Source organism: Erythranthe guttata, chromosome 2, assembly GCF_056151865.1.
Source record: "Erythranthe guttata isolate IM_541 chromosome 2, IM_541, whole genome shotgun sequence".
Classification (NCBI taxonomy): Eukaryota; Viridiplantae; Streptophyta; class Magnoliopsida; order Lamiales; family Phrymaceae; genus Erythranthe; species Erythranthe guttata.
The window spans coordinates 1,736,829-1,761,356 of record NC_142534.1 but is presented as its reverse complement, the minus strand read 5'-3'; the positions used below and the strand labels follow the sequence as shown (position 1 = coordinate 1,761,356).

Below are 24,528 nucleotides of genomic sequence, written 5' to 3'. Positions count from 1 at the left end.
AATTAGTGATTTTCGATGTCTTTTTTTTGTTATGAGTTATGCATAATTATTAATTTTCATAATATACGTGCAATTACTATATAATTATACGCGTTTGATAATGAATCGATGGATATAAAGTTGACATGCTCATGTTAATCCCAAGTTCTATAGCATCTAATGAGAAGAAAAAATAAATGAAACCAAGTCAATTTGAGTTGACTTTTAATTTATTTAAAATCAAAAGGAGTTTTCATTTGTTTTTGCTAGTCTTAGTTGACCACTTCACATAACGTTGTCTTCTTTAATTGTTAGATTATATCAATTTTGCTAATGTAGGAATATACTTGCAGTCAATCATGTCTAATTTAATTGGAAAATAATAAATATATATATATATTGAGATGATGGGTGTAACTTGTAAGTTTTACAAGAGAATATAATAATTTCATATTATTTAATTAGTTTTACAAGTAATCTATGTAGACCTGGATAAATTAATATTTGTAAATTAATAACTTCGCATAAATAAAAATAGAATTATCGGCTCAATAAATTTTAAAATTTTTATAAATTTATAGAATTTTGCTAGTCCCGACTGTATTAATTTGTAGATGTGTAAATGTATAGTTGTTACTACCAAAACAGAGTGTAAGTAACAAACTAGAACATGTCTCGCAATATGATTGAAATAAATTGTGCAACAGTACACATTTCCCTCAACAACAGTCATACAGATTAAAGTAACACAAATAGTTGAGAGAACTATAGCCAATCAGCAAACTCCGAATAATCCGAAACAGACACCGTAATTTATAAAATCCAATAAATGAATAAACCACGAAAGCCGGACTTTTTATGAAAAATATTCACAAAGCAGAGCATAATATATATACACACATCTCCAAACCAACAGCCCGTTACTCGCTTTCGTCATCTTCATCATCTCCAAACGAGAAAATCGATGCATCGGCAGCCATTGCCTTGAACTCACTCACCTCACCCACCGAACCAACCGCCACGTCACTCCCAGATGCAACACTATCCTTCTTCTTTACCTCAGTTTGTGCAGTAGTAGAAGAAGAAGCTGAAGTATTCCCTAAGGAGACTTGCTCTGCCTTATGCGTCAGATTAGCAATTTGGTCGGAATTTTTTGCAGCTTTGACATCAGTTTCGTTGTCAGATAATTCATCATCGTCTTTGCCTTCTTTGTTCGAGTTCTTTGCAACTGAAGCTTCTTCGACTGGACCGGGATTTTGTCTCGACCCTGTATTTGCACCTGGATTTTGAGTCGACTCACTAGCGGTTGTTGTCTCTGATGGAGACGTTGCTGGAAGAACAGTAGCGGCGTCGTAATCCACAAGCACAACTTCCACTTGGAAGCCTGGTGATGGTAGTTTTCTCTGCACACGATGTCAAATTTATACATATTTGCGATCTAGTCCACATGAGATTTAATAAATTCGCACAAAAGTCCATCTTACGGTGGGAGAAGCTACTTCTTAGTATAATGCATAGCATATACATTACCTTGTCGAAACCATCAAGATCGCCTGTGTTTAGAACTTTGCGATTTTCTATCATTGTTGTGTTTAACCAGCTGACCCAAATTAAAAAAAAAAAATGGTGTTACTAAATACGAGCCATTTGAAGTGAGCATACTAATGTACAAGAAATTATCAGACAGCAGTAACCAATTATACCAATAGAAGTCTCCTTGGCCATCGTGAAAATGGACTTTGAAATCACCAGATAACTCTGTCAGGCCAGGCTCCCCAGGAAGAGCGAATACCATTATTCCTTTCTTCGGTGCACTGAACCAATAATCTTCAGGCTGAAAAAACAGTACAAGGTCAAATTGAACATGCCTAAGCCATTACTTTAAACCCAATCTCTGCAAAGCAAATGTTCCAAATAACTGGTGGCTAAACGTGACGAGTTGGTGAATTTTTTTCTCTAAAAACTGTAATCTAAGGCGTATGCAGTGCAACTAGAAATGAGCAATCTCTTTGAAAATGTTGAATCATCGGAAGAAGTATTACAGGTCAAAGTATGATTGGCAGCAAGGGTCATTATAAATGGTTGCATAAATTGCCCTAGAAGTTTATAAAATTATTAGTTAATTAACAAACACTGGTTGAAAGAAGGATAACAGACCGATAAATCCTTGGTTCTTGGATGCTTTTTTGTTGAAAACAGCACACCTACAGATAGAAGCATCAGTTAAGATAAAAATTTCGTTAGAGGGGAGAGAGAGAAAGAGAGGGAGAGAGAGAGAGAGAGAGAAAGAAAGAGAGGTAACCATTATGATCAGAGACTGTAATGGAAGGTCTGATCCAGTATGGGCACCTATGCAGCCGAAATCCCCTGAGCATGCATCTGCATTATGCAATTGAGTATGATTTTAAAAATATAACACAGGGCAATAACATATATACTTTTTCATCCATCATCTCATCCTACAACAATTTCCACAATAATATAAGACAAGATAAGACTTATGTTGTCAAACTTATTGATCAACTTCATTGGATCAGAAAACTAAATGATAACATACCTACGACCTGGCTGGTTTTCTCCGTTGAAGTATGCCAAAATGCGTTCAAAATACTTGACATATCTCTATAGATAAAACAAAATATATATATATAGTTACTAAACAAACATAGCAGGAGTAGTCAACATATATTTAAAAGGACTAGACTTACTATCTGACTAGGCAGAACAAGCCCTTTCCCATCGATACACCTTTTCTGATTGTAAAAATCAATTGACTCCTCAGCTGTGGGGAAGAACTAAATGAAAAGCAATAACGATGCAATTAGTTTGTAAACATACGACCATATTCATTAGAAAATACCAGCGTCGTCATTTTTGGGTCCAAAGAAAAATCATGATCAATTTACCTTCAGAAACAGAAGAAGACTAGAAATCATCAATCCTGTCCTTGCCATCCCAGCTTTGCAATGTACGACCACGACATTGTCAATATCTTCCTTCAACCATGAATATGCACTTTGGCAAAAGGATATGATGAGTTGGATAGGAGGGCAGTTGTGATCATCAAAAGGAAAACTAGCCACCTGTGGAAAGTTGAATGAAGAAATATATATGGGGAAAAATCAGGGTTACATGACTAATATAAGCATTCAATTAGGCTATCAACAGATAAGGTTGCATAAAGGATAACAAACCTTTCCCTCTAACAAAGATGCATCGTACAATCTTTCAGAACAAAGGTTGTACACTTTGTATTTTCCCTGCATAATTGGAATAAATCAAAATTTAACCAGTAAATATACAGGTTACCACATGTAATAACAAAATATGAGGTGGGCGAATGGAGCATAATTTTTTTATGTTTGGGTGGTAACAGCAAGATGCAGTGCCCATGTTTATCATGGTAAAACTAATATCGATAAACATTGTAACGCAGACAATACCTTGTGATAAGTTTCAAAGAACCTGATGACTTCCTCCATGTGATTCCGATAAAATCCCTGAACCACAATCACCATTGAGTTCAATTTAGAAAAAATAAATAAATAAATAATGGTTCGTATGTATCTCAGATTAAATGAATATTATACCTCAACGTAGCCAAAGAAACCAGAGCTAATATCACCAGCAGGGAAACCCATAGCAATAATATTCTCGGTGATGTATGTCATATCCAAATCAAATCCTCCTTCCTATAGAACCCAAACATTTCCCAAGCCATACACCAAATCATTAAGTTATCTAGACAACATTAGATGAGAAATACATGGTACTTTGCATAATAAGGTGCAGAAAACTATTCCAAGAAACGGCAAATTACATTTCTCATAAAAATAATGAAATAAATCAACAACAACGAGCTTACCAATTAATTGAGCTTGTAAAAGAGTAATATTTTAAGGTAAAACAGTTTTAATGGCCTACTACTTCAATCTTGACTAAAACTCAATAGTAAACATAAAAAACGTACCTGGTATCTTCGCTTATTTTGAGATACAACATGACGAGCTTTGACCTGCACAGCTTTCACCGCATTTTTAGATGTGTCAACTATTCCCTTTGTGATGGTTCCAAGAAAGCCTGGTTGTGTAGTTGGTGAAGATCCACCTGAACTTTCTTCAGATTGAGGAGATTTGGGAGATGCGCGCAATCCAAACCCACTCGTAATACGCGAAAAAGGTGACTTCCCTGAGTTCCCAGACGGGGAAACTTCCTGGGTTCCAACAAATGGCTGGGGAATTTTGAGATTCTTTGCCCAAGTGGATATGCCAGAAGCAGAGAATTTTGAAGGGGCAACCTGTTCAGAATTATCTGGTGCGGATTCCATCGGAGTTGATATTTTTATATCACGAGACTTGGTATCCAGTGGATTTGACGAATCAGGAGTTTCGGAACTCATTTCTGAAGCCCTGTTAGTATTTTACAGAACTATTCAACAATTAGATAAGTTTTGGAACCTTGCAGCAACAATTGAATAAAGAACCTGCCATAAAAATAGAAATCCTTTTTTTATATACATAAAATGTATCACCGTAGACAATAGAGTTTCATTAGCTTCGTTAGATGTAAAAGGCAAAATTAATAAGGTGTAGATGACCCTCCATATGAAAGTAAGCAAATAAGAAACCGGCAATATTCTTTGAAAAACTAAATTTACTTCTAACTTCTCCGAGACAACGTGATCCACGAAACGATGTCACTAGTTAAGATTTTATTCATTACCAGAAACACTACATATATTAGTTTATGCCGTGGCGGACAGAACTAGAACAAATATGAAATTCAGCTCGATATGAAGGATATCTGATAGACCAGATGTCAGGAGATAAGATCACATACTGATTATTTCCATTTCTCCACAGCTCAACCAATAATCACAGACAACAGTTCACAATATTCTCAGAGTAAACGCCTAAAAGATAAATAATTAAAATTTTATCGAAACACACCGTACAAGTTTTATTTCAGCTAAAAAACTTGTATATACTTTGATCATACTCATAAATTGGAAAAAAATTACAGTCACAGAATGCATAGACTCAGCGACCTCAAAAAGAATCTTATGTAGCAAAGCTTATGAACGAATCCAAGACGAATCACTAAAATTAACAGTGTGATGTATAAGAGAAGGAATATTTTCGGCAAATTCCACCAATTCCTCACTTCAATTTCGAATTTCCATGAATTTCTTCAATCAATTCGTTTAACGATCCACAGTATTTATATATTCCGAAAGAGGCGAGGGCAATCACATCTTTCAACTGATATGCAATATAGCACATCAATATACACACTGAAAGCTGAAGAGCAAAGATTTGCTGAAAATTACCTCAAAATCGGAGTCAACGGCGCGGCGGCGATGATAGGTTGAGGGCGGCGGTGGTTGATGGGGGCTTTTAAAACGACGTCGGATGTGTCCCAATTTGGTTTTTGTAAATGGACGCAATGGCACGAGCAGTTGAAAGCCTTTGCCTTATGCTTGATTAGATGTAGATTGCAATTGTACACAAAGCATTACTCAAAAAAAAAAAAAAATTGTACACAAAGCTATTTTTGCAATAGCACGAATAAAAATTTAATAAAATTATGACATAATTCCAAAAAATATAAAAATTACAAATAAATACATAAAATAAACACTTCTGTTTATTTAGGATTATTATTGTTTGAATTGAAAAATATTCGGTAAAACATAATTATCATTATTTTAGCGAATCAATCGTGTGAAAAAACTTGATATAAAAAGCTTTGAAATGGGACCAACTAGGCAGGCTTACGGCCTTACCGACAACCATAACTATCACATTTTTTAACGAAAAGAACAAGTAGTTAACTGTATAGGTATATTGGGTAAACTTACATTATTTGAGTCAATTAACCCAAATTCTTTTACTCTACGGGACAAGCTGCTATAGAAATTGGTAGACATACTGCTCTTAGGACGTAGTGTTATAACATCTCGGTTCAAGTCCGAGTGGTGACAAGTCATTACTTAAAAAAAAGTAAATATTTTTAAAACTATTGCAACATTTTTATTGGGATAATTTAGAATATATTGCTCAATAACCATTGAGCAATATGACCATAATGTAGGTTAAATAAGTTTTACAACCTCACCCAAGCCACAATCATACATATAATCTACTAATACTAAGGGCAAAAAATAGAAAATAAGTAGTTAATTCATCATTAAAATTTCAATGTGATAGGTAAAATATTAAACAAAAAAAATTCCAAGTTAATTTAGAAATTTTCAAATCTTGATTTCTTTCATCTTATCTTATGACATCATTAATAAATGTGTGTTTATGCCCTTGAAATCCAAGACAATAAAAAATGTAAAAGGGAAAAAACATAAAAGAGAAACCAACCACCAGAAAGTATTGAAGTAATTCAGTCATTGCATAATCACAAGCAAGAAATTCAAATTGCAACAGTAAGAAAAGGCCCCCAAATTTCTAAAACGAAAAAAGTAAAAGCAAATAATTTATTTACAAATACTCAGATAAATAGCTCTCAAGCGCTGCTAATCTTCCTACCGCCATTTTGACTCGACCAGTGCGGCTTCGCATCGATTCGTTTCAACGCTTGTATTCCCATCGGACTGTTCTTACTCTGTACACCAATCCACACACAACAATATATCAGTTAAAAACACGAAACACTTAAAAAAAAAACAAAAAAAAAAGTCGAATTATTTCTTACCACTAAACAAGTGCCGGCTTTAACATCACAAACAGGGTATTCATGCGGGCAGCAGCTCGAATGGTCATCACAGCAAGTAGCAGACTCGAGCGGGCAGCACCCCCACCCGAAGCAATATTTGCCGTACTCGTAAACACAGCAGCATGTGGTCCCCTCGGGGCACGTGTAGTAGTCGTCGCACACGGTGGCTGGTTTCACGGGTGTTGGCGGTGATGGGGCGGGCTTGGGTGGGTTGTTGTCGCCGTTCTTGACGGGGTAAGAGGCTTCCACGGCGATACCGCACTTTCCCGTGGTGGTGTTGGCAAGGTTCCGTTCGAGCCTGATGTACCCATTTTCTCCCCAGCTTGAACCCCACGAGTTTCTCACGATCCAGTAGTCTTTGCCATTCTCTGTGCCGTACCCCACTGCAGCTACGCCGTGGTCTAGGTCGGTCCCGCATAGACCGGTGAAGACACCCTAGAGGTAAAAAGTAAATCAAATTAGTTAATCTAAGAAAGTTTTTTTAGCAGATTTAGGCTCTTTTAGATCAACGAAAAATGCTAAGAGTAGTTCACCTCAATGAGTAAAATAAACTAATTTTCCAAAAAAATTCATCACCATATTCCTTGGGAATCAAAGAATTCCAAATTATTTGTTTTCATTTGCTTTTGAATTTTCGATTTCCTCGTTTCAAAACCCATATACCAAACCAAACAAAGCCTTACTGTTTTGATTACGCATGATTCATAACATTAACTGAAAAGCAACCCTAATCATTAAAATCTTTCAAATTGGTAATTGTATGAGAATATGATTCAATACCGATTGGTAGAGCTGGAAAGCTCTGCCCCCAGCTTCAATAGCAACGCTAACGGGCTGACTTGCGACAGCTTTCATCAACGCTTGTTCGTCGTTTTCAGGAACATCCTCATAAGAATCAATAGAGACGACATGGGCGTTTTTCTGAAACATACAACCACAATTCACTTAAAACTATAATTAAGGTACAAATGACTTAATAAAAATAAAAGATCGTAATTTGGATTCATACCCTCTGTCGGTCACAAGTGCCGTCACGAGCTTTGTACGGATAATCCTCCTCCGTGTCTATGCCACCATTCTTGATCACGAACTGAAAGGCGTAATCCATAAGACCGCCATTACAGCCCTGGTTGTAGGAACTGTCGCAATCGACCAGTTCTTGCTCGGACAAAACTATCATATCTCCGGTTTTTATCTTGTTTACTCCTTCAATGGCAGCAATTGTTGAGAATGCCCAACAGCTCCCTTTTTTAATGGAAAATTAACAAAAAAAACTATGCATTAGTATATTTTGCTTCAATGTGTATAGAACCAATACATTCGGAACAAAACAAGGTTGTATGTATCACATGGAGAAAAAGAAAATAAAATAATCCCCAAGCATTTAAAAAATTAATAAATAAATAAATCATAAAAAAATAAAAAAATAAAAAAAATAATCATAAAAAAATAACAAAAATTCGCCCCCATCTTTGGAGGATCCAAACTGAACAATCAAACAAAGACTCGTGTCAAATCACGATTGAAACCCCACCATTCGAATCATAAGATAAACTATGCTATACATACAGATGATTGTATGTATACGTTAGCTCCAAAATATAATCAAATCACAAATATATAAATAAAAAAGGAATTACCGCATTGGCCCTGATCTTTGACCGGAGCAACGGCGCCTTTCTCCCTCCAGTCAACAAACTCCGGCAATTTCTCCCCCGCCTTGAGCGCGTAACGATCACTCGCCCTCCGGTTCATGAGGCGCGCGTTCCTGTCGAGCCTCCCGCGGACGAACATTGACCGGTACTCCTCGTTGGTCAGATCGGCGAACCGGTTCATCCCCACCTTGTACGGCCGGTCGGCGGAGTTATGCTCTTCGACGAACATCAAATTATCCTTGAAGATCTGGAACCGCTTCTCCTTCTCGCCAATGGCGTTGTACGCCTTCCCGTGCTTCACGAGCCACGATTCGTACATCGCCATGGCGTCGCCCTCGGAGCGCTGGTGTTTTTCGTCGTAGGTTATAATCGACATGTCTAGGGCGGAGGAGAGAAGGAATGATAAGGTGAGTACAGCGACGAAAAACGAGAGCCTGAGAGGAGAAGCCATTGTTGAAGAATTAATTCACAGAGGAGGAAGGGTTTGATGAAGCGGAGAGAGAGAGACGAATGGGATTTTTTTATGTGAATTTATTATTATTATTTGTGAGGAAGAGAGAGAAATATATTGTGAGAGGGTCCGTGAAAATAGGAATTGTTATGGGATGAGAGTTTTAATGTTAATAGGACTAAGGAGACTCGCTTTTTCCAGAGGCGGTCCCACTTCCTATAGAATGTTTGGATAACGTGTTGTTATTAAAATTGTGGTAAATTACAAACACCCCCTAAACTTATACTAATTATGGAAAACACTCTCATTTATTTGTAATTATTAAAAACCCCACCCCCTTGTGGTGTGATTTGCACGAAATCTATTCCAAAACTGACAATTTTACCCTTGCTGACGTGACATTTCTTAATACTACTTTGTAAAGACAAAAATTACCATAATGGAACCTTTACATAAAATCTTTATTCTTCTTAAATAACACAATTTAGTATTACTATACCCGTCTAAGAGTAATTTTTATCTTCAAATAGAATAGAGAAATGTCACGTCTGCAAGGGTATAATTGATATTTTTCTGAAAAATTCCATCGAATCAAAAAGATTCTCTGCAAAATACAAAGTAGAGGGGTCGATGTAAGACAAAAACAAACGTTGGGGATCTTGATACTTACTGAGCTTTGAGAGTTTTTTATTATTTAGCCTAACTTTAGGGGGTTTCGTAATTTACCATTAAAATTAATTTTTCATAGATGATTATTATGCTATTTTCATGTTAAAATTAACATTTTATATTTCGTCGAATAATGAAGAGAGAAAATAAAGTTAACACATTAATTAACAATAGATAATCATGAGTATATAACAATAATGGTTATTTGAAAAACAATGTCAAATAAAATCCGGAACTTTAGTCACAAAATCCGATTAAACGGTTGCTCAAAACCAAAATATCAGAGCAATAATTTACATGCTTAATTGTCATATTGCAATTGATTGTTGGATTTTTATAATATAAGAACGCTAGAAAGAAAAAAAATAACACCGAATTCGGATTTAGTTTTACCATGATTACGTGGTTATTAATTAAAACAAATTAAATTCATTACAATATGAGATTATTCGAAAAGGCTGAATATATATATTATCAAAAATTTAAAATTGTAACTCAAAATCCATATATTAAAAGATTTAGTTTCATTTTCGTGCATGATGGATAAGGTTCACGTGCATGATACTGTATTCTGATTCTTGCCCACATCTAACGTACTAATTAATTATGATTTCAATTGATCCCTAATTCTACTTTATTTGGGCTAAATTGGCCCAGCCCAAACTGGGCAAAATCCCATATTAAAACCCAAAGCTGATTTTAATTAAAAGCCATTTTATTAAAAACCCAAAATTAGTAAAAATAGTGCCCAAGATCACAATATAAATATTCTAAACTTTACAACATCCGACTTTTATTTTCACAAACTTTTGCAAACACCACCTATAAGGCAAATTATACAATGCCTCAAAAAAAAAAAAAACATACTTATATTACAAGGTAAATTACAATTGTCCCCTGAGAGAGAAGGTTAATTTACGAAAAACCCCTCATTGCTTCAAAATTACATATACCCCTTGAAATTTTCAAATTTCTCACATTAACACCTTGTAGGGGAGTGGATGTAAGAATTTACAAACTTCAGGGACCTGTATGTAGTTTCTACAAAATGAGGGCTTTTTTTGTAAATTGACTTTGCCTCAAGGAGGCAGCTGTAATTTACCGTATATTAAAACATACTATAGACTATTGATCATTTTTCACCTCAACGATGAAACATCCTTAATTCTGCCATGAGAGACTTCAAATCAATGTCGGAAGATCCACCTTCTTGAACCGCCATTTTCGCCAAATCCCCAAATTCTCTAGCCCTAATTCTCATCCTCTCAGCTTCTTCTTCCCCACCCATCAACTGCGCCACCGCTCTCTCTATACTCTCCCCCTTTATAACCTCTCTCTCATCGGTTCTTTTCGTCCACTCCCGAGCACCCACCGGAATTCCAATCTTCAGAATCTCCGCCACCAATTTCTCATTGAAGAACTGCTCCGCCGACAGCGGCCACGTGATCATCGGAACACCGGCCGCCACCCCTTCCAGCAGCGAATTCCACCCACAGTGCGTGATGAACCCTCCGACGGCTTCATGGTCGAGAATCTGCACTTGCGGGGCCCACCCCCTGATTATCAAACCTCGCCCCTCAATCCTTGCTTCGAATTCTTCATCTAATTGTGCGTTTTCTTTAACAGCCCATACGAATTCCCGGCCGGAGTTTTCGAGCCCCTTTGCAATCTCATGCAGCTGAGGTGTTTGAAAAAATGCCATACTGCCAAAACACACATACAAAACCGAGTTCGGTTTCTTGGAACTCAGCCAACTCGAACAGTACTCATAGCAAGATGATTCTTTCCCCCTACAAGCTTTATCTTCGTTGCTTCTATTGAAAAGCGAAACTGGACCGATATGCCATGCTCTGCCGCCATCGAGCCCCTTGTAATGCTCTGCATAAGCCGGTTCCATCTCGTAAAAGCTGTTCACTATCTTACCGTAGCTCGCTAATTCCGATTCCAATACCTTCCTCACAAATTCTGCCATTGGATTGTTATTATAATTGTCTCCGTCTTTTAACTGGTCCGGTATTTGTCGTCTCGAAATCCTCACCTCATCGGGCAAACCCGGTACAACGAATTCTTCGAAATCCGATCCAACTTTCTCGTGAGGTTTGTTATCTCTCAAGCTCCTGTAGACACACATGGGGAAAAAACCCGTCCCGTAAAAGGTCAGCCTCGGAATATTCAACTTCAGTGCCATGTCGTTAGCCCACGAGAAGAAAGCCCCTGCAACTATACAATCCGGATGGTTTCCCTTTTCATGCAGAAGCTTCTCGACTGGTTCTCGAAGTAAATCAATGGCCTTCATGAAATTCATCGACATTTCGAGGGTAGTGGTGGAAGATAGATTCTCGCAGCCATCGGGCAGGCCTGCTTCTCGGCAGGGGAATTTGACGAGGGAGATGCTGATCTCTGAGCCGTTTCTCCTGTCTCGTTCGATTGTTTGGGAGAATTGAGACGCGTTTGAGGGTGTCGTGATGATGGTTGATTTCGCACCGAGCCTCGCGAACTGTCGGGCGATGTCTATCATTGGAATCATGTGGCCAGGTGCCATTACTGGAATGAAGTATATGCTAAGAAGTTGACGCATTTCCGAGTCCATTGTTAGCAATTGTCCGAAAGAAGAAGTAGTGGTATTAAGTTCGGTTTCAGTTTCGGTTTAATATTGCAAGTATGTATAAGCTTTTTTCCAGTGTGTGTTGTGTGTGTTTCTTGGAAGGACCTTTCAGAAAGAAGAGAATTGTTCAAAGTTGATTATTTTAAGTTGACTAGTCCTTTGCCTTGGCCAGCAATCGCCAATCAGTGCTTATCTTGACTAGTGCATGATTTTCCAAGATTTGATGGTCAAGTAATTTATTATCATTGGTTCTTGTCTAGACTAATATACTCATAGTTGTTATGCCTAGGTTTAATCTTAATACATAAAGGCGTTGTTTGGTGGTTAAGATAAGATTAAATAATCTAACGACAATCCAATTATTTTAACGGATCTTTGGACATTCAATAGAAAAATTCGCTACAAGGCAAGATAAGCCATGATAAAATAGTCTTGGGGGTTGAACTGGCTAGTTATTAGCGATATCGAACATTAAATAAAGTCTAATTATTTAGTCAATTATTGATAATCTTTCCACCGAACGAAAGAGTAGAGCCAATCATGATCTTGACTCATTGACATTCGCGGAAATAAACAAGTATTCTCTAAACGAAAACCACCAAACATAAGGACGTTAAAGTGAATAAACTAATTTGTAGGGATCAGCTCGATTCATGTTCCGTATGATAAACGTTCGTTCGGTTGTTTATTAAACCAAATTCAAACACCACTTTGTGAGCTACATAAAAATTCAAACAAACTTGAACACACATGTCCAACTCGACTAAATTAGTTCACACCCCTAGATGCATGTCGATTAGAATTTATTATGTTTTTTACATTGTTCAGAATTATTGGTACGAGGAATTAAATCAAAATCCAAGAGTGATTTTGATTAAAAGCCATAAAAAAAAAAAAAAAAAAAAAAAAAAAAAAAAAAAAAACACTTGATACATACTAAATCATTTTTCACCTCAACGATGAAACATCCTTAATTCTTGCATGAGAGACTTCAAATCAATGTCAGAAGATCCACCTTCTTGAACAGCCCTCTTCGCCATAGCCCCCAATTCTGTAGCCCTAATTCTCATCCTCTCAGCTTCTTCTTCCCCACCCATCAACTGCGCCACCGCTCTCTCTATATTCTCCCCCTTTATAACCTCTCTCTCTTCCGTTCGTTTCGTCCACTCCCGAGCACCCACCGGAATTCCAATCTTCAGAATCTCCGTCACCAGTTTCTCATTGAAGAACTGCTCCGCCGATAGCGGCCACGTGATCATCGGAACTCCGGCCGCCACCGCTTCCAGCAGCGAATTCCACCCGCAGTGCGTGATGAACCCTCCGACAGCTTCATGGTCGAGAATCTGCACTTGCGGGGCCCACCCCCTAATTATCAAACCTCGCCCCTCAATCCTCGATTCTAATTCTTCATCCAATTTCACCCCTTCCCTAACAACCCATATGAATTGTCGGCCGGAATTTTCAAGCCCCTTTGCAATCTCGTGCAGCTGAGGTGTTTGTAAAAATGCCAAACTGCCAAAACACACGTACAAAACCGTGTTCGGTTTCTTGGAATTCAGCCAACTCAAGCACTCGTGGGAGGATATATCATCTTCATTGATCCTATTGAAAAGTGAAACAGGACCAATATGCCACGCTCTCGCACCGATAATCTCCTTGTAATACGTTGCGTAAGCCGGTTCCATCTCGTAAAAGCTGTTCACTATCACTCCAAAGCTAGCCGATTCCGATTCCAAAATCTTCCTAAAAATGTCAGCCATCGGATGATCGTTATTATTATTATCATCTCCTTTGAGTTGATCCGGAATTTGCCGTCTCGAAAGCCGCACCTCATCAGGCAAGCCCACGACGACGAATTCTTCAAAATCCGACCCAACTCTCTCATGAGACTTATTCTCCATCAAGCTCCTGTAAACACACACCGGAAAAAAACCCGTTCCGTAAAACAACACCCTCGGAATATTCAGCTTGAGCGCCACATCATTAGCCCACAAGAAGAATGAATCCGCAACAATACAATCCGGATAACAATTGCCCTGTTTCTGCAGAAGATCTTCGATTGGTTCTCGAAGTAAATGAAGGGCTTTTATGAAATTCATGGACATTTCGAGGGTAGTTACGGAAGATAAATTTTCGCAGCTCTCGGGCAGGCCTGCTTCTTGGCAAGGGAATCTGATGAGGGAGATGCTGATCTGGGATCCGTTTTTTCTGTCTCGTTCGATTGTTTGGGAGAATCGGGCTGCGTTTGAGGATGTAGTGATTATGGTTGACTTTGCACCGAGCCTAGCGAATTGCCTGGCTATGTTTATCATCGGTATCATGTGGCCCGGTGCCATCAGCGGAATGAAGTAAATGTGGAGAATCTGATGAGATTTTGAGCCCATTGTTAGCAATTTTTTTTGAAGTAGTTGTGGTTTTAGTTATTTCCACTGTGTGTTGTGTGTGTTTTTGTTTGTGAAGAAATATGAAGTCAAAAAATTCAAGAAATGTATTATCATTGGTTCTTTGTTTAGTATATACTCATTTGCTAAGCTGGTTTGATCTGTTCTTTGTGGGGAAGGCGTCTTAAATTTGGGCAAATTACGGTCAACCCCTAAAGTAAGGTCAAATTACGAAAAAAAACTCTTCTTGTTTGGATAATTACGATCATCCCCCTCAATTATGTATTGTACTATCGTCTAACAGACTAACACGTCCACCTTTACAGTGACAAATTTATCTACTGAATGAGGGGTTTTTTCGTAAGACAATGCATAATTTAGCGGAGTGGTTGTAATTATCCAAACAAGAGGGGTTTTTTTCGTAATACCTCAGAGGATGACCATAATTTGCACTATACATTTTGAGTTTCCTACTTGAGCCTTCTTTTGTACTCTTTCTTATGGCAAAATGCACAACTAATATTCGTTTGTCTTAATCATGACCAAATATTAGGACCGAAAATGAATAAACTATCTTACAGTGATCAAATTAATATACTAGGGAAAGTAAATTGTTATATCTTAGGTAGAGTGATGAAAAAGAGAGGAAAATTGTGAGGTGAGAGTCGTAGTATAATTTAATACGGTTTTGTTGGCCAGATTCTGGCCAACCAGAAAAAATGCATTTACCAATATATCCTTCAATTGTAATTTGACTTTTCATATTGAATTTATTTAATTTCTGTTAATCCCCTGCACATTTTATGTAATCTAGAAAATTAATGAATGAGTTTAGGGGATTGAGGAGCAACCCAAACTCCAATTGTGGCTGTAGAAAAGTACCGTAGTAATAATAAATAAATAAATAATAATAATAACAACAACAACAACATCAACAATAATAATAATAATAATAATAATAATAATAATAATAATAATAATAATAATAATAATAATAATAATAATAATAATAATAATAATAATAATAATAATAATAATAATAATAATAATAATAATAATAATAATAATAATAATAATAATAATAATAATAATAATAATAATAAACAAAACTGAAAGTTAAAATAAATAAGAAGTTTATTTAAAAAAATAAGATTATAACTCATTTCAATTAATTTGAATCCATTAACTTCAATTATTGACAAGAACATATTAGAATTATTGATTATATTATTATAGGACAATTATTGATAAAAACAAGTTAATATAAAAATTATTAATTATTTTAGTATAGGACAATTATTAACAAGAACATATATATAAACAAAAAATATAGATGATATTTATTTTTAACAAGAATAGATTATAAATCATTCCAGTTAATTTTCCTACTTTAAAAAAACTATAGATTATGAGTATAATCAAAATATTATGTTGTGATTATCTTTTAATACTTCGTTTAATAGTATTTTAAAGGGATATATTATTGACAAGAACATATTAATTGAATTGACTATTTATAATTAAAGTATAATTAATATCTTTTAATTCAATTTTATCATAAAATAATAAAATATAATTCGTTAAAATCGTAAAAATAAATTTGTTAATCGTAAGATTTAAATCGATTAAGTTCAAGTTTTTTTCAATTCGTAAGCTTTATTCAAATATTTGAATTGATTATGTTCAACTATTGACAATGACGTATTAATCAAATTAACTATTTACAATTTAAGTAATATCATTTTAATTGAATTTTATTATAAAAAATAATAAAATTTAATTTGTAAAAATCATAAGAACCAAATTGTAGATTGTAAAATTTTATTAATTTGTTTACATTTACATTTTATTCAAATATTTAAATCGATTAAGCTCTAGTCCTTTCAATTTCTTTTTCTTTATTTTAATTTTTTATTATATAACATTTTTTCAATAATTTAATTAACATTATAATAATAATGAATATGCTAATTAATAATCTATTTAACATTATTTATTATAATTATTTTACACTTTTTCTTTACGCTATATATAGTGTTGCTAGTTACTGTATCAATATTTGCTATGTCACAGTGGTTAGGGTTGCTATTTGTTTTTAAACAACCCGCGTTCGACCCTCAGCCATGTCATTTTTCGAATTAAAAATTAAAAATCTGCCATGGATCCTGCCCGAAACCGTCATGACCCGCTCCGGACCGGACCGGATCTGCCTCCCCGTGTGGGTTGTGGTTTCGTGGGCCACAAAACTCGGGCCAACTATTAAATTTGGAAGCAACACCCTATTAAGGGTATAAATGGTATAAATTTTTAAAAATAATAAAAAATTAGATTCTGGCTGGCCAGAATCTGGCTATTTAGAGCAACTCCAATGCTAAACATCAAAATTGGATTATCAAATACTCATTTGATAATTAAAATAATATTTTAATATCTATTTACAATTTATCTACTCCAACCATGGTTATCAAAATTAATAATCAATTGGAAGTTTTTCAGTAGTTTTATTTTTAATTACCACGTGTCATTTTGTGATTGGATGTTTAGGTGGTTATTTTTTTGATAACTCAATTTCCAGGATGTATTTTTACATTCAAAGATGTGGAATATCAAAATACTTACCCATTTTGATACTCCCATTGGAGTGGAAATTTTTAATTTTGAGATATCAAAAAGGTGGTTTATTGGTTTGATAATCCATTTGATACTCCCATTGGAGTTGGTCTTAGCAATGTCCAATTTAATATTCAATTGTGACAATTTAATTGAGTTTGAAAATTCAGATTTCCGGTTTTTGAATCGGAATTGGAATGTATATAAGATTCTGATTTTCGTTCCGATTTTATTATATCACGCGCTTCATAATGTTAAAAAATTCAAGTCTTCGATTTTCGCAAATTCCGTTCAGAAGAATTTTGATTTTAGAACAAATTTTCTATCTTTTTCGAATCGAAATTAGAATTATTTTTTCTAATTTCAAGAGTAGCCACAGCAAGTGGATTTTTTTTAAAATAAAAAAGATTATCAAATCCTAAAACAACGAGAGGTTTGATCATCACGAAAATGAGAGATCAATAATTTCTTACTTTCCGACAAATCACTCCAAATTTACATACGTCAAATTCCAATTGCCCGTGAAGATTAGTTGCCTATCTACACATTATTCACCCACATTTTTTTTTATTGATAATTTTATGTTATAAAAATTAAAAACCTCGTAATCATTTCACATAAACAAACTTGAAAATTAAAGAGAGAGAAAATTGGGTAAGAGAGAGAGAGATGTTGATCCACTCTAATGTTTGTCTTGCCTTACTTCTACTACTAGCAATTTTTTTGTTCCATGCAACATGTTTGAACACCAATCAAGCACATCCAATAATTGCCAATGGTAGAGAAGCCCTAGAAATAATCATCGGCGGCGGCGGTGGTGGTAGTTATGGCCCTCCTCTTGCACCACCACCATCTTATTACCCTTTCGAGAGCAAGCGAATCGAAATAGTCTACCCCGTAATCCAAAAATTCAAGCAAAAAATCACGAGCGACCCATACAACATCACGAACACATGGGTGGGCCCCGATATATGCAATAACTACAAAGGCTTCTTCTGCGACACCCTCCTCGACGACTACAACTCTGTCGCCCTCGCCGGAGTAACGTTCAACGGCTTCAACTTCGACGGCCCGGATCTCAGCCTCGCCGGATTCATCGACGAATTGCCCGACATAATCGTTTTCCATGCCAACTCCAACAACTTCAAAGGCTCATTCCCTTCCAACATCTCCAAGATCAAGTACCTATATGAACTAGACCTAAGCAACAACAAGTACACTTGTGAGTTCCCGCACGAAATTCTCGGCTCGCAGTTGACTTTCCTAGACCTCCGATACAACGCGTTTTCCGGTGCGGTCCCGCCCCAAGTTTTCACGCTCGACGTCGACGTCCTCTTTATCAACAACAACAACTTCATGCAAAAACTCCCCGACAATTTGGGTTCAACCCCGGCCCTTTACGTAACCCTAGCTAACAATAGGTTCACCGGCCCGATTCCTACGAGCATCGGCCGGGCGGGCAAAACCATAATTGAAATTATCTTGTTGAACAATGGATTGTCGGGGTGCTTGTCGTGTGAAATCGGGCTTCTGGAGAAGGCCACCGTGTTCGACGCCAGCCGCAATTACCTGACGGGACGGATTCCACTTTCATTCACGTGTTTGGGCATGATCGAGATTTTGGATTTGGCCGATAATCAATTATATGGGCATGTACCCGAACTCGTGTGTGAGTTGCCTAATTTAGATACCTTATCGTTGTCTTATAATTATTTTACGGGCATTGGCCCGAAATGTTTGGAGTTGGTGGAGAAAAATGTGTTACATTTGAGGATGAATTGTATACCGGGCCTACCGGACCAAAGAACGCGGGCCCAATGCCAAGCGTTCTTTTCGACGGCTAAGAGGTGTCCCAGGTCGAATTGGATTCCGTGTAGTAGTGGCGGTGTTATTCGGAGGAACTCTCTTGAGTCGTCGTTGGATACTAACGGTATTTCAGCAGTGTCGGTGAAGTCGAAGTCGCGTGCTTATGCCGCTTTAAATCGTCGCCTTTGACTGCATTTGTACTAGGTTGGATTGAGTGCTCCTAATTTAGTATTGTATCAAGATATTTGTATTTTGCATAAAGAAGAATGTGTAAAATAAATAATAAGGTTAAAAATAAATAATAAGGTTAAACTCGTGTGCTTTGTATTTGTAAGTTATTGTACGAGAACGAAATTTACCGGTGTGCACGTAATTGTGACTATATGAGTTCTTTATTCAACAAAATGCACATAACGAAAATGCCCACTCATTTTCTTTCGTACCTAATTTTATTAATTAAATTAATAGATAATTTTAGGCTGCGGCTATATGCAATACTCATTCCACTTGTGCAAGACTAAATTAAAGAAAGATTCCAAAAGATTCTATTTTATTAAGATGGAATGACAAGTATGCCCATAAATAAAATTGGCTTTTTTTTCTCATGTAAGACCAAATACAAATAATGAGAAAAAAAACAAAAATCGACATCAAGGTGTCGAAAAACTATGCTACAAATCGACACTTAAGCGTCGAATTTCATAGGTAAAAATCGACATTGACATGTCAAATTTATAGTACAAATTCAAATGTCGAATTTTATACCTCAAAATCGACATCTAGATGTCGAATTTTATACCTCAAAATCGACATCTAAATGTCGATTTTTAGCTGTAAAATTCGACCTGTACATGTCGAATTCGTTTGGAAAATCGATATTCTCGCTAAAAGAACCCATAAATGCATACATTATTGGGTTCTTCCATCGTAGAATCTTCTATTTTGATGTCTTCTGACTCCATACTTGCCATCTTTGTAAGATTTGTTGAGTTATGATGATTTTGAATTTCTAGGTTTTGTGGGTTAATGAAGGAAGAAGGAGAAAGGTCTTGTGGGTTTTGGAAGATGGAGAAGATGATAATTGATCATGTGGTTTTGTGGTCTTGTGATAGGGTTTTTTGTGTTTTTGAATTTTTGATCTTGCATATTTGGAATTTTTATTTTTTTAATAAATAAGGGTATTATAGTATTTATACATTGAAAATTTTAATTTGGTCTTGCACAAGTGGAATTAGTCTTGCATATAGCCGCAGCCATAATTTTATTGTTCCTAGTGCCTATTATTTGCTGAATTTATTGACCATGTCCCCTCGCCGACAAGTTCTAATTAAACTTCAAATAGTAAGTTATATTTGTCATTTCATTTTATAATTACAGTATAAGAATTGTTATTTTAGTAATTAATATAAGAATCATTATTTACCAAGTGTGTCAAATAATTACTTTAATCTTTTTTTTTTTTTTGATAAGATAATAATTACTTTAATCTATAATAGATCAATATTGTTTTTAAATATCTTATTTATAATATATGAGCTTTTTTGTCACGTGACTGTGTAATAATAAAGTAAGGACCACGTGAAATTAACTGAGTATATAATCCCAAAAATGAGTTCCTCTCTTTACACGTTCACAAATGCTAGTGATGTTGACGCTGTTAATCATAAATCTATTTCAATTTTTTGTTTTTTTCATAATCAGTATAAATTAGAAGTTCATAAATCTATTTCAATTAATAAAAGTTCATGTTACAAAGTTTTACGCTGTAATAATGTATTTAATTGGGCTTTGGCTCAACGGACCTACTTAAATCATAAGTACATATCAAATTCTTGTATTGCGGGTCCTACAAAAAGGCCCATACAAAAATACATTTTATATTGTAAATCAGTATTAAAGTTGGTCTGAATGTATTACTTTTAGGGATTTGCTTTTTACCGTTTGAAAAGTGCTATTTACCGTTCAAAGACTCTCTCTCTTTCTCTCTCTAAAAAAATTCGCTCTCAAGACGATTTCATCACAAATCATACTTATTGGTGTGATATACGAACATAAATGAGTTCATCGGATGAAGATCTGGATAGCGGACACAACGAGGTAAAAATTCCGTCTTTTCGATCGAAAAAAATGGGCTAAACGTTCAAAAGCCCAACTCGGGCGCCCGAAGGTGCAGTGCACGCCCATGTTGGGCGTGCAGTTGGCTCTTGCACGCCCAACATGGGCGTGCACTGCACCTTCGGGCGCCCGAGTTGGGCTTTGAAACGTTTTTTTTTTTTTTTTTTTTTTTTTTTTTTTTTTTTTTTTTTTTTTTTTTATCAATTTTTTTACGTTTTTTTCAGGACGATACGTCTACAATTGAAGTTGATCATACCGATTATTTTACAACAACTCAGTTGTTTGACTCGAAGGATGATGTAGTGGTTTGGGCGAGGTTCGTTGCAAGAGGTCTTTTTGTGAAAATGCTAAAAAAAAGTTGTTCTAAAAAAAGGATTTTTCTGACTTGTGACCTATACGGGGAGAAACGAGAATGTCCATCAACTAACCCAAACGCGCGCCCGAGAAGGACTGGTAGCAAAAAAAGAAACTGTGGTTTTCAAATTGTCGGAAAGCTACGGTCGGACGATAGATGGGAGGTCAGAGTAGTATACGGGAAGCATAATCATTTTCCAATATATGGGAGGTCAGAGTAGTCTACCAAAGGCGTTGCGGAGTCGACGTGAAGCGTGAGATATTCTAAATAGTGTTTGATTTAGTTTTTTTTTTTATTGGAATGAATGTATTACTATTGACATTGTATGTTATTATTATTATGTTATGATGTTATAATGAATGTTAGTATGTTATTATTATTATTATATTATGTTCTAATAATAATAATAATAATAATAATAATAATAATAATAATAATAATAATAATAATAATAATAATAATAATAATAATAATAATAATAATAATAATAATAATAAGGTTTTGAACAACATATTTTATTAGGGGTCCTTTCCCTTTTTTAGTCCGAATTTTTTCGCCCAATTAGACATCCAACATAAATTATATTAAATTTACTAACTTATTTTAATTCAGAAAAAAAAATATTTTATTTTAAAACAGAAAAAAAAAAAAAAAAAAAAAAAAAAAAAAAATTAATCGAACGCCCGGTTTGGGCTTTTCCCGGCCGAACCGACGCCTGGACCGGGCGCCGGTTCGCCCGGGAAAAGCCCAAACCGGGCGTCCAAAAACTATTTACACGCCCAAGTCGGGCGCCCGTCGCCTGAACGGACGCCCACTTTGGGCGTCTGTTCAGGCGGCGGGCGCCCGACTTGGGCGTTCGTCCATTTTTTTCGAAAATTTTAGGAGTTTTAGAGAGATAAACACTTTTTTGTTTTGAACGGTAAATAGCACTTTTTAAACCGTAAAGAGCATTTTCTTACTTTTATTATTTTAAAACATAATAAAACATTCTGATAAAAATATATATATAAAAAATCGCGAAATCAGTCCACCGACACCCAATCTCCACAACTATAACAAATTGAAAATAAAATTTCAAATTCCACCACACTACACAAGAAAAAAGGAACATCTAAAATCCAGCTTAAAAGTTGCTGATGATAGTAATACAGTATGTTTGGAATTTTAAATCCTATAAAATCTGGTAAATTACAACTGCCCCTGAGGTAAAATCTATTAACAAAAAAACCCCTTATTTTTTTCATAATTACATCCACCCCTGTAAATTTGTAGATTTCTTACATCTATACCCCTTTTACGGGGTGAATGTAAGAAATTTACAAACTTAGGAGGCTGGATGTAATTTCTCAAAAGGAAGAGTTTTTATAATTTACCCCAGGGAGGAAGTTGTAATTTACTCTATAAAATATTACACAATCTAAATGTATACCTGAAAAATAAAAATATTAAATATAAATAAATAAAATCAGAAAAAAGCAATCAAGTTGATTTAGCTTTAGGAGAAACAGATGCACCGGAAACTGAACAAAACCCAAACCTCCGGCGATCGGCCTCCATTTTTCCGATCACAAAATGCCCCAACGAATCCTTCACTTCAACCAAATTCTCTCTGCAGAGAAACTCATCGCTGCAGACTCTCTCCACTTCTCTCTCGAATTCGTGAACAAACACGTGCGTATCACGAGCGCCGCCCCTTTTGCTCCTGGCCAGAACTCCGGCGGTGAACACCGCCATCATTCTCCCCGGCGCCGCGCCGGAGTATCCCCGGGGGCCGTCCACGAGAATCGCGTCCCAAGCGACGTCGTATATGTGGTTGGGCAAGTCGTTTATGGCCAATTTGCAGTCGGAGAAGAGGAGGTTCTGCACGGGGCGGCACTCTTTGGTGACTTCCCCTTTGTAGTGCTCGATCAGATCGTACAATTCGCTGACCTTCGTCGTGAATTGAACGTCGTACGCTTCGATTGAGGGGTGCTTCTCTTCCAATTTGGAGATTAGATACGCGCTCTCGTCGACGAACACGGTGCGCCCCTTGTGGTTGAGGGATTTCCAGAGGAGGGTCTCGTGCGTGAGGCCGAAAACGAGGAGGTTGCAGGGGGCGGCGCAGCCGCGGAGGACGGAGGCGATGTGGCTCATCTCCACGGATGACATTCGGCCGGAGGAGGTGGCGTTCGCGGCGGCGTAGTGGAGGAGGGCGTCGAATACAGGGTCGGGTAGCTGGGATTTGGCCCTCGCGGCGGCGCTAGCGGCTGCCTTTGCGGCGGAGGCGGCGTCCCTGGTGGTCAGGAGCGTGAATGCGAAACTGAAGATGAAGAACAGGACGAAAACCGCGAGCCACGCCCGGTGGGAGGCGGCGGTGGGGCCTCCGCCGCCGCCGGCGGTCTTGTGTACGGAAGGGTGGAGAACGATGAACTTGGCGCTGGTCTTCATATGAATGAATGCAGGGAAGGTGTTTGATAAAATTACCAGGAGAGCAAAAGAAACTGAAAAAAAGGAATTGATTAGTAGTGATGGAGGAAGGGACAAAAGGCTTCAGTTTCTCTCTTTAAATCTCACATGCTACGAATTTAAGATACTGGCACTGGTTACTATGTGTGTGCTCTGTGTGCTGGTACTAATATATTCAATTCTAACTTTTTCTTTTTACTTTTTTTTTTTTTTTTTTTTTTATGAGATAAATAATGGGGAAATGATTTGATATGCAAATAATGGGAAATTTGAATTTGGGCCCAAATTTTAAGAAAAAAGGGAGGAGGGGCCGGAAAATAAATTCCACCGACTGATTGACAAATGATTTCAATGAACACCACAAATTTTGTCTATGCAAATTCTAGTCATTCTTGAAATTGTACCACAGTACAAATTTGATTGATGGATGGGTTTTCTCAGTATAAACTAATGTTAAATTACGAAAAAAAAATCATTTTTACAGCGTTAAATTTACCTAAATATAAGGGGGTTTTCGTAATTTAATTTTACTTCAGGGGGCGGTCGTAATTTGCCTGAATAAATATGACCAAAATAAATTTACCTGTAGACGAACCAAATAAAAGAAATATGGTGTGCTTTCGATAATAATAATAATAAGGCGAATTATGAATATCTGGATAATTAAAATGAAAAATTGAGTAAAATAACTATTTGAAATTCTTTTTGGTTACAAATTTAATGGGGCAAGA

At 36.4% G+C, this 24,528-nt stretch overlaps 6 protein-coding genes across 8 annotated transcripts; 1 reads left to right on the top strand and 5 right to left on the bottom strand.

The window, feature by feature from the left end:
- Window positions 1-635: 635 nt before the first annotated feature.
- PEN2 (PTEN 2) lies at window positions 636-5,772 on the bottom strand. Of its 3 annotated transcripts, none has more exons than XM_012981464.2 (13): window positions 5,309-5,772; window positions 3,950-4,388; window positions 3,570-3,671; window positions 3,423-3,479; window positions 3,174-3,239; window positions 2,886-3,062; window positions 2,688-2,774; window positions 2,537-2,601; window positions 2,282-2,358; window positions 2,137-2,183; window positions 1,683-1,813; window positions 1,510-1,579; window positions 636-1,382 (listed from the first exon to the last, which is right to left on the bottom strand). In XM_012981464.2, the coding sequence occupies exons 2-13, from the start codon at window positions 4,376-4,378 to the stop codon at window positions 900-902; spliced, it is 1,791 nt and encodes a 596-aa protein (XP_012836918.2). In that variant the 5' UTR covers window positions 4,379-4,388; window positions 5,309-5,772; the 3' UTR covers window positions 636-899. The 3 variants fall into 3 exon arrangements, with proteins under 3 accessions (XP_012836918.2, XP_088679554.1, XP_088679557.1); XM_088823428.1 differs by having other exon boundaries at window positions 3,950-4,407; window positions 5,309-5,487; XM_088823431.1 differs by having other exon boundaries at window positions 3,950-4,462; window positions 5,309-5,457.
- Window positions 5,773-6,334: 562 nt separating this feature from the next.
- LOC105957538 (cysteine proteinase mucunain) lies at window positions 6,335-9,000 on the bottom strand. Its single transcript, XM_012981466.2, has 5 exons — window positions 8,346-9,000; window positions 7,715-7,950; window positions 7,486-7,626; window positions 6,685-7,140; window positions 6,335-6,594 (listed from the first exon to the last, which is right to left on the bottom strand). The coding sequence occupies exons 1-5, from the start codon at window positions 8,809-8,811 to the stop codon at window positions 6,496-6,498; spliced, it is 1,398 nt and encodes a 465-aa protein (XP_012836920.2). The 5' UTR covers window positions 8,812-9,000; the 3' UTR covers window positions 6,335-6,495.
- A 1,338-nt stretch (window positions 9,001-10,338) lies between these two features.
- On the bottom strand, window positions 10,339-12,364 carry LOC105957540 (scopoletin glucosyltransferase). The gene has a single exon (XM_012981467.2). It carries the CDS (start codon window positions 12,068-12,070, stop codon window positions 10,625-10,627), a length of 1,446 nt encoding a protein of 481 aa, XP_012836921.2. The 5' UTR covers window positions 12,071-12,364; the 3' UTR covers window positions 10,339-10,624.
- Window positions 12,365-12,980: 616 nt separating this feature from the next.
- On the bottom strand, window positions 12,981-14,608 carry LOC105957541 (UDP-glucose flavonoid 3-O-glucosyltransferase 7). Its single transcript, XM_012981468.2, has one exon. It carries the CDS (start codon window positions 14,467-14,469, stop codon window positions 13,039-13,041), a length of 1,431 nt encoding a protein of 476 aa, XP_012836922.2. The 5' UTR covers window positions 14,470-14,608; the 3' UTR covers window positions 12,981-13,038.
- Window positions 14,609-17,739: 3,131 nt separating this feature from the next.
- Window positions 17,740-19,130, top strand: LOC105957351 (uncharacterized protein At4g06744). The gene has a single exon (XM_012981276.2). It carries the CDS (start codon window positions 17,746-17,748, stop codon window positions 19,069-19,071), a length of 1,326 nt encoding a protein of 441 aa, XP_012836730.2. The 5' UTR covers window positions 17,740-17,745; the 3' UTR covers window positions 19,072-19,130.
- Window positions 19,131-22,403: 3,273 nt separating this feature from the next.
- On the bottom strand, window positions 22,404-23,935 carry LOC105957542 (protein IRX15-LIKE). Its single transcript, XM_012981469.2, has one exon. It carries the CDS (start codon window positions 23,777-23,779, stop codon window positions 22,832-22,834), a length of 948 nt encoding a protein of 315 aa, XP_012836923.2. The 5' UTR covers window positions 23,780-23,935; the 3' UTR covers window positions 22,404-22,831.
- Window positions 23,936-24,528: the final 593 nt, after the last annotated feature.

What these genes read in the sequence shown, in the direction of transcription:
- LOC105957542 (XM_012981469.2), bottom strand. Translation starts at nt 23,779, where the DNA reads ATGAAGACCAGCGCCAAGTTCATCGTTCTCCACCCTTCCGTACACAAG.
- LOC105957541 (XM_012981468.2), bottom strand. Translation starts at nt 14,469, where the DNA reads ATGGGCTCAAAATCTCATCAGATTCTCCACATTTACTTCATTCCGCTG.
- LOC105957540 (XM_012981467.2), bottom strand. Translation starts at nt 12,070, where the DNA reads ATGGACTCGGAAATGCGTCAACTTCTTAGCATATACTTCATTCCAGTA.
- PEN2 (XM_012981464.2), bottom strand. Translation starts at nt 4,378, where the DNA reads ATGAGTTCCGAAACTCCTGATTCGTCAAATCCACTGGATACCAAGTCT. An exon ending in CATCTTTGTTAGAGGGAAAG is followed by an intron (nt 3,063 to 3,173) that starts GTTTGTTATCCT and finishes AACTTTCCACAG; the next exon opens with GTGGCTAGTTTTCCTTTTGA. An exon ending in TTGTTCTGCCTAGTCAGATA is followed by an intron (nt 2,602 to 2,687) that starts GTAAGTCTAGTC and finishes TTTTATCTATAG; the next exon opens with AGATATGTCAAGTATTTTGA.
- LOC105957351 (XM_012981276.2), top strand. Translation starts at nt 17,746, where the DNA reads ATGTTGATCCACTCTAATGTTTGTCTTGCCTTACTTCTACTACTAGCA.
- LOC105957538 (XM_012981466.2), bottom strand. Translation starts at nt 8,811, where the DNA reads ATGGCTTCTCCTCTCAGGCTCTCGTTTTTCGTCGCTGTACTCACCTTA. An exon ending in CAAAGATCAGGGCCAATGCG is followed by an intron (nt 7,951 to 8,345) that starts GTAATTCCTTTT and finishes CCATTAAAAAAG; the next exon opens with GGAGCTGTTGGGCATTCTCA. An exon ending in AAGCCGGCACTTGTTTAGTG is followed by an intron (nt 6,595 to 6,684) that starts GTAAGAAATAAT and finishes ATTGGTGTACAG; the next exon opens with AGTAAGAACAGTCCGATGGG.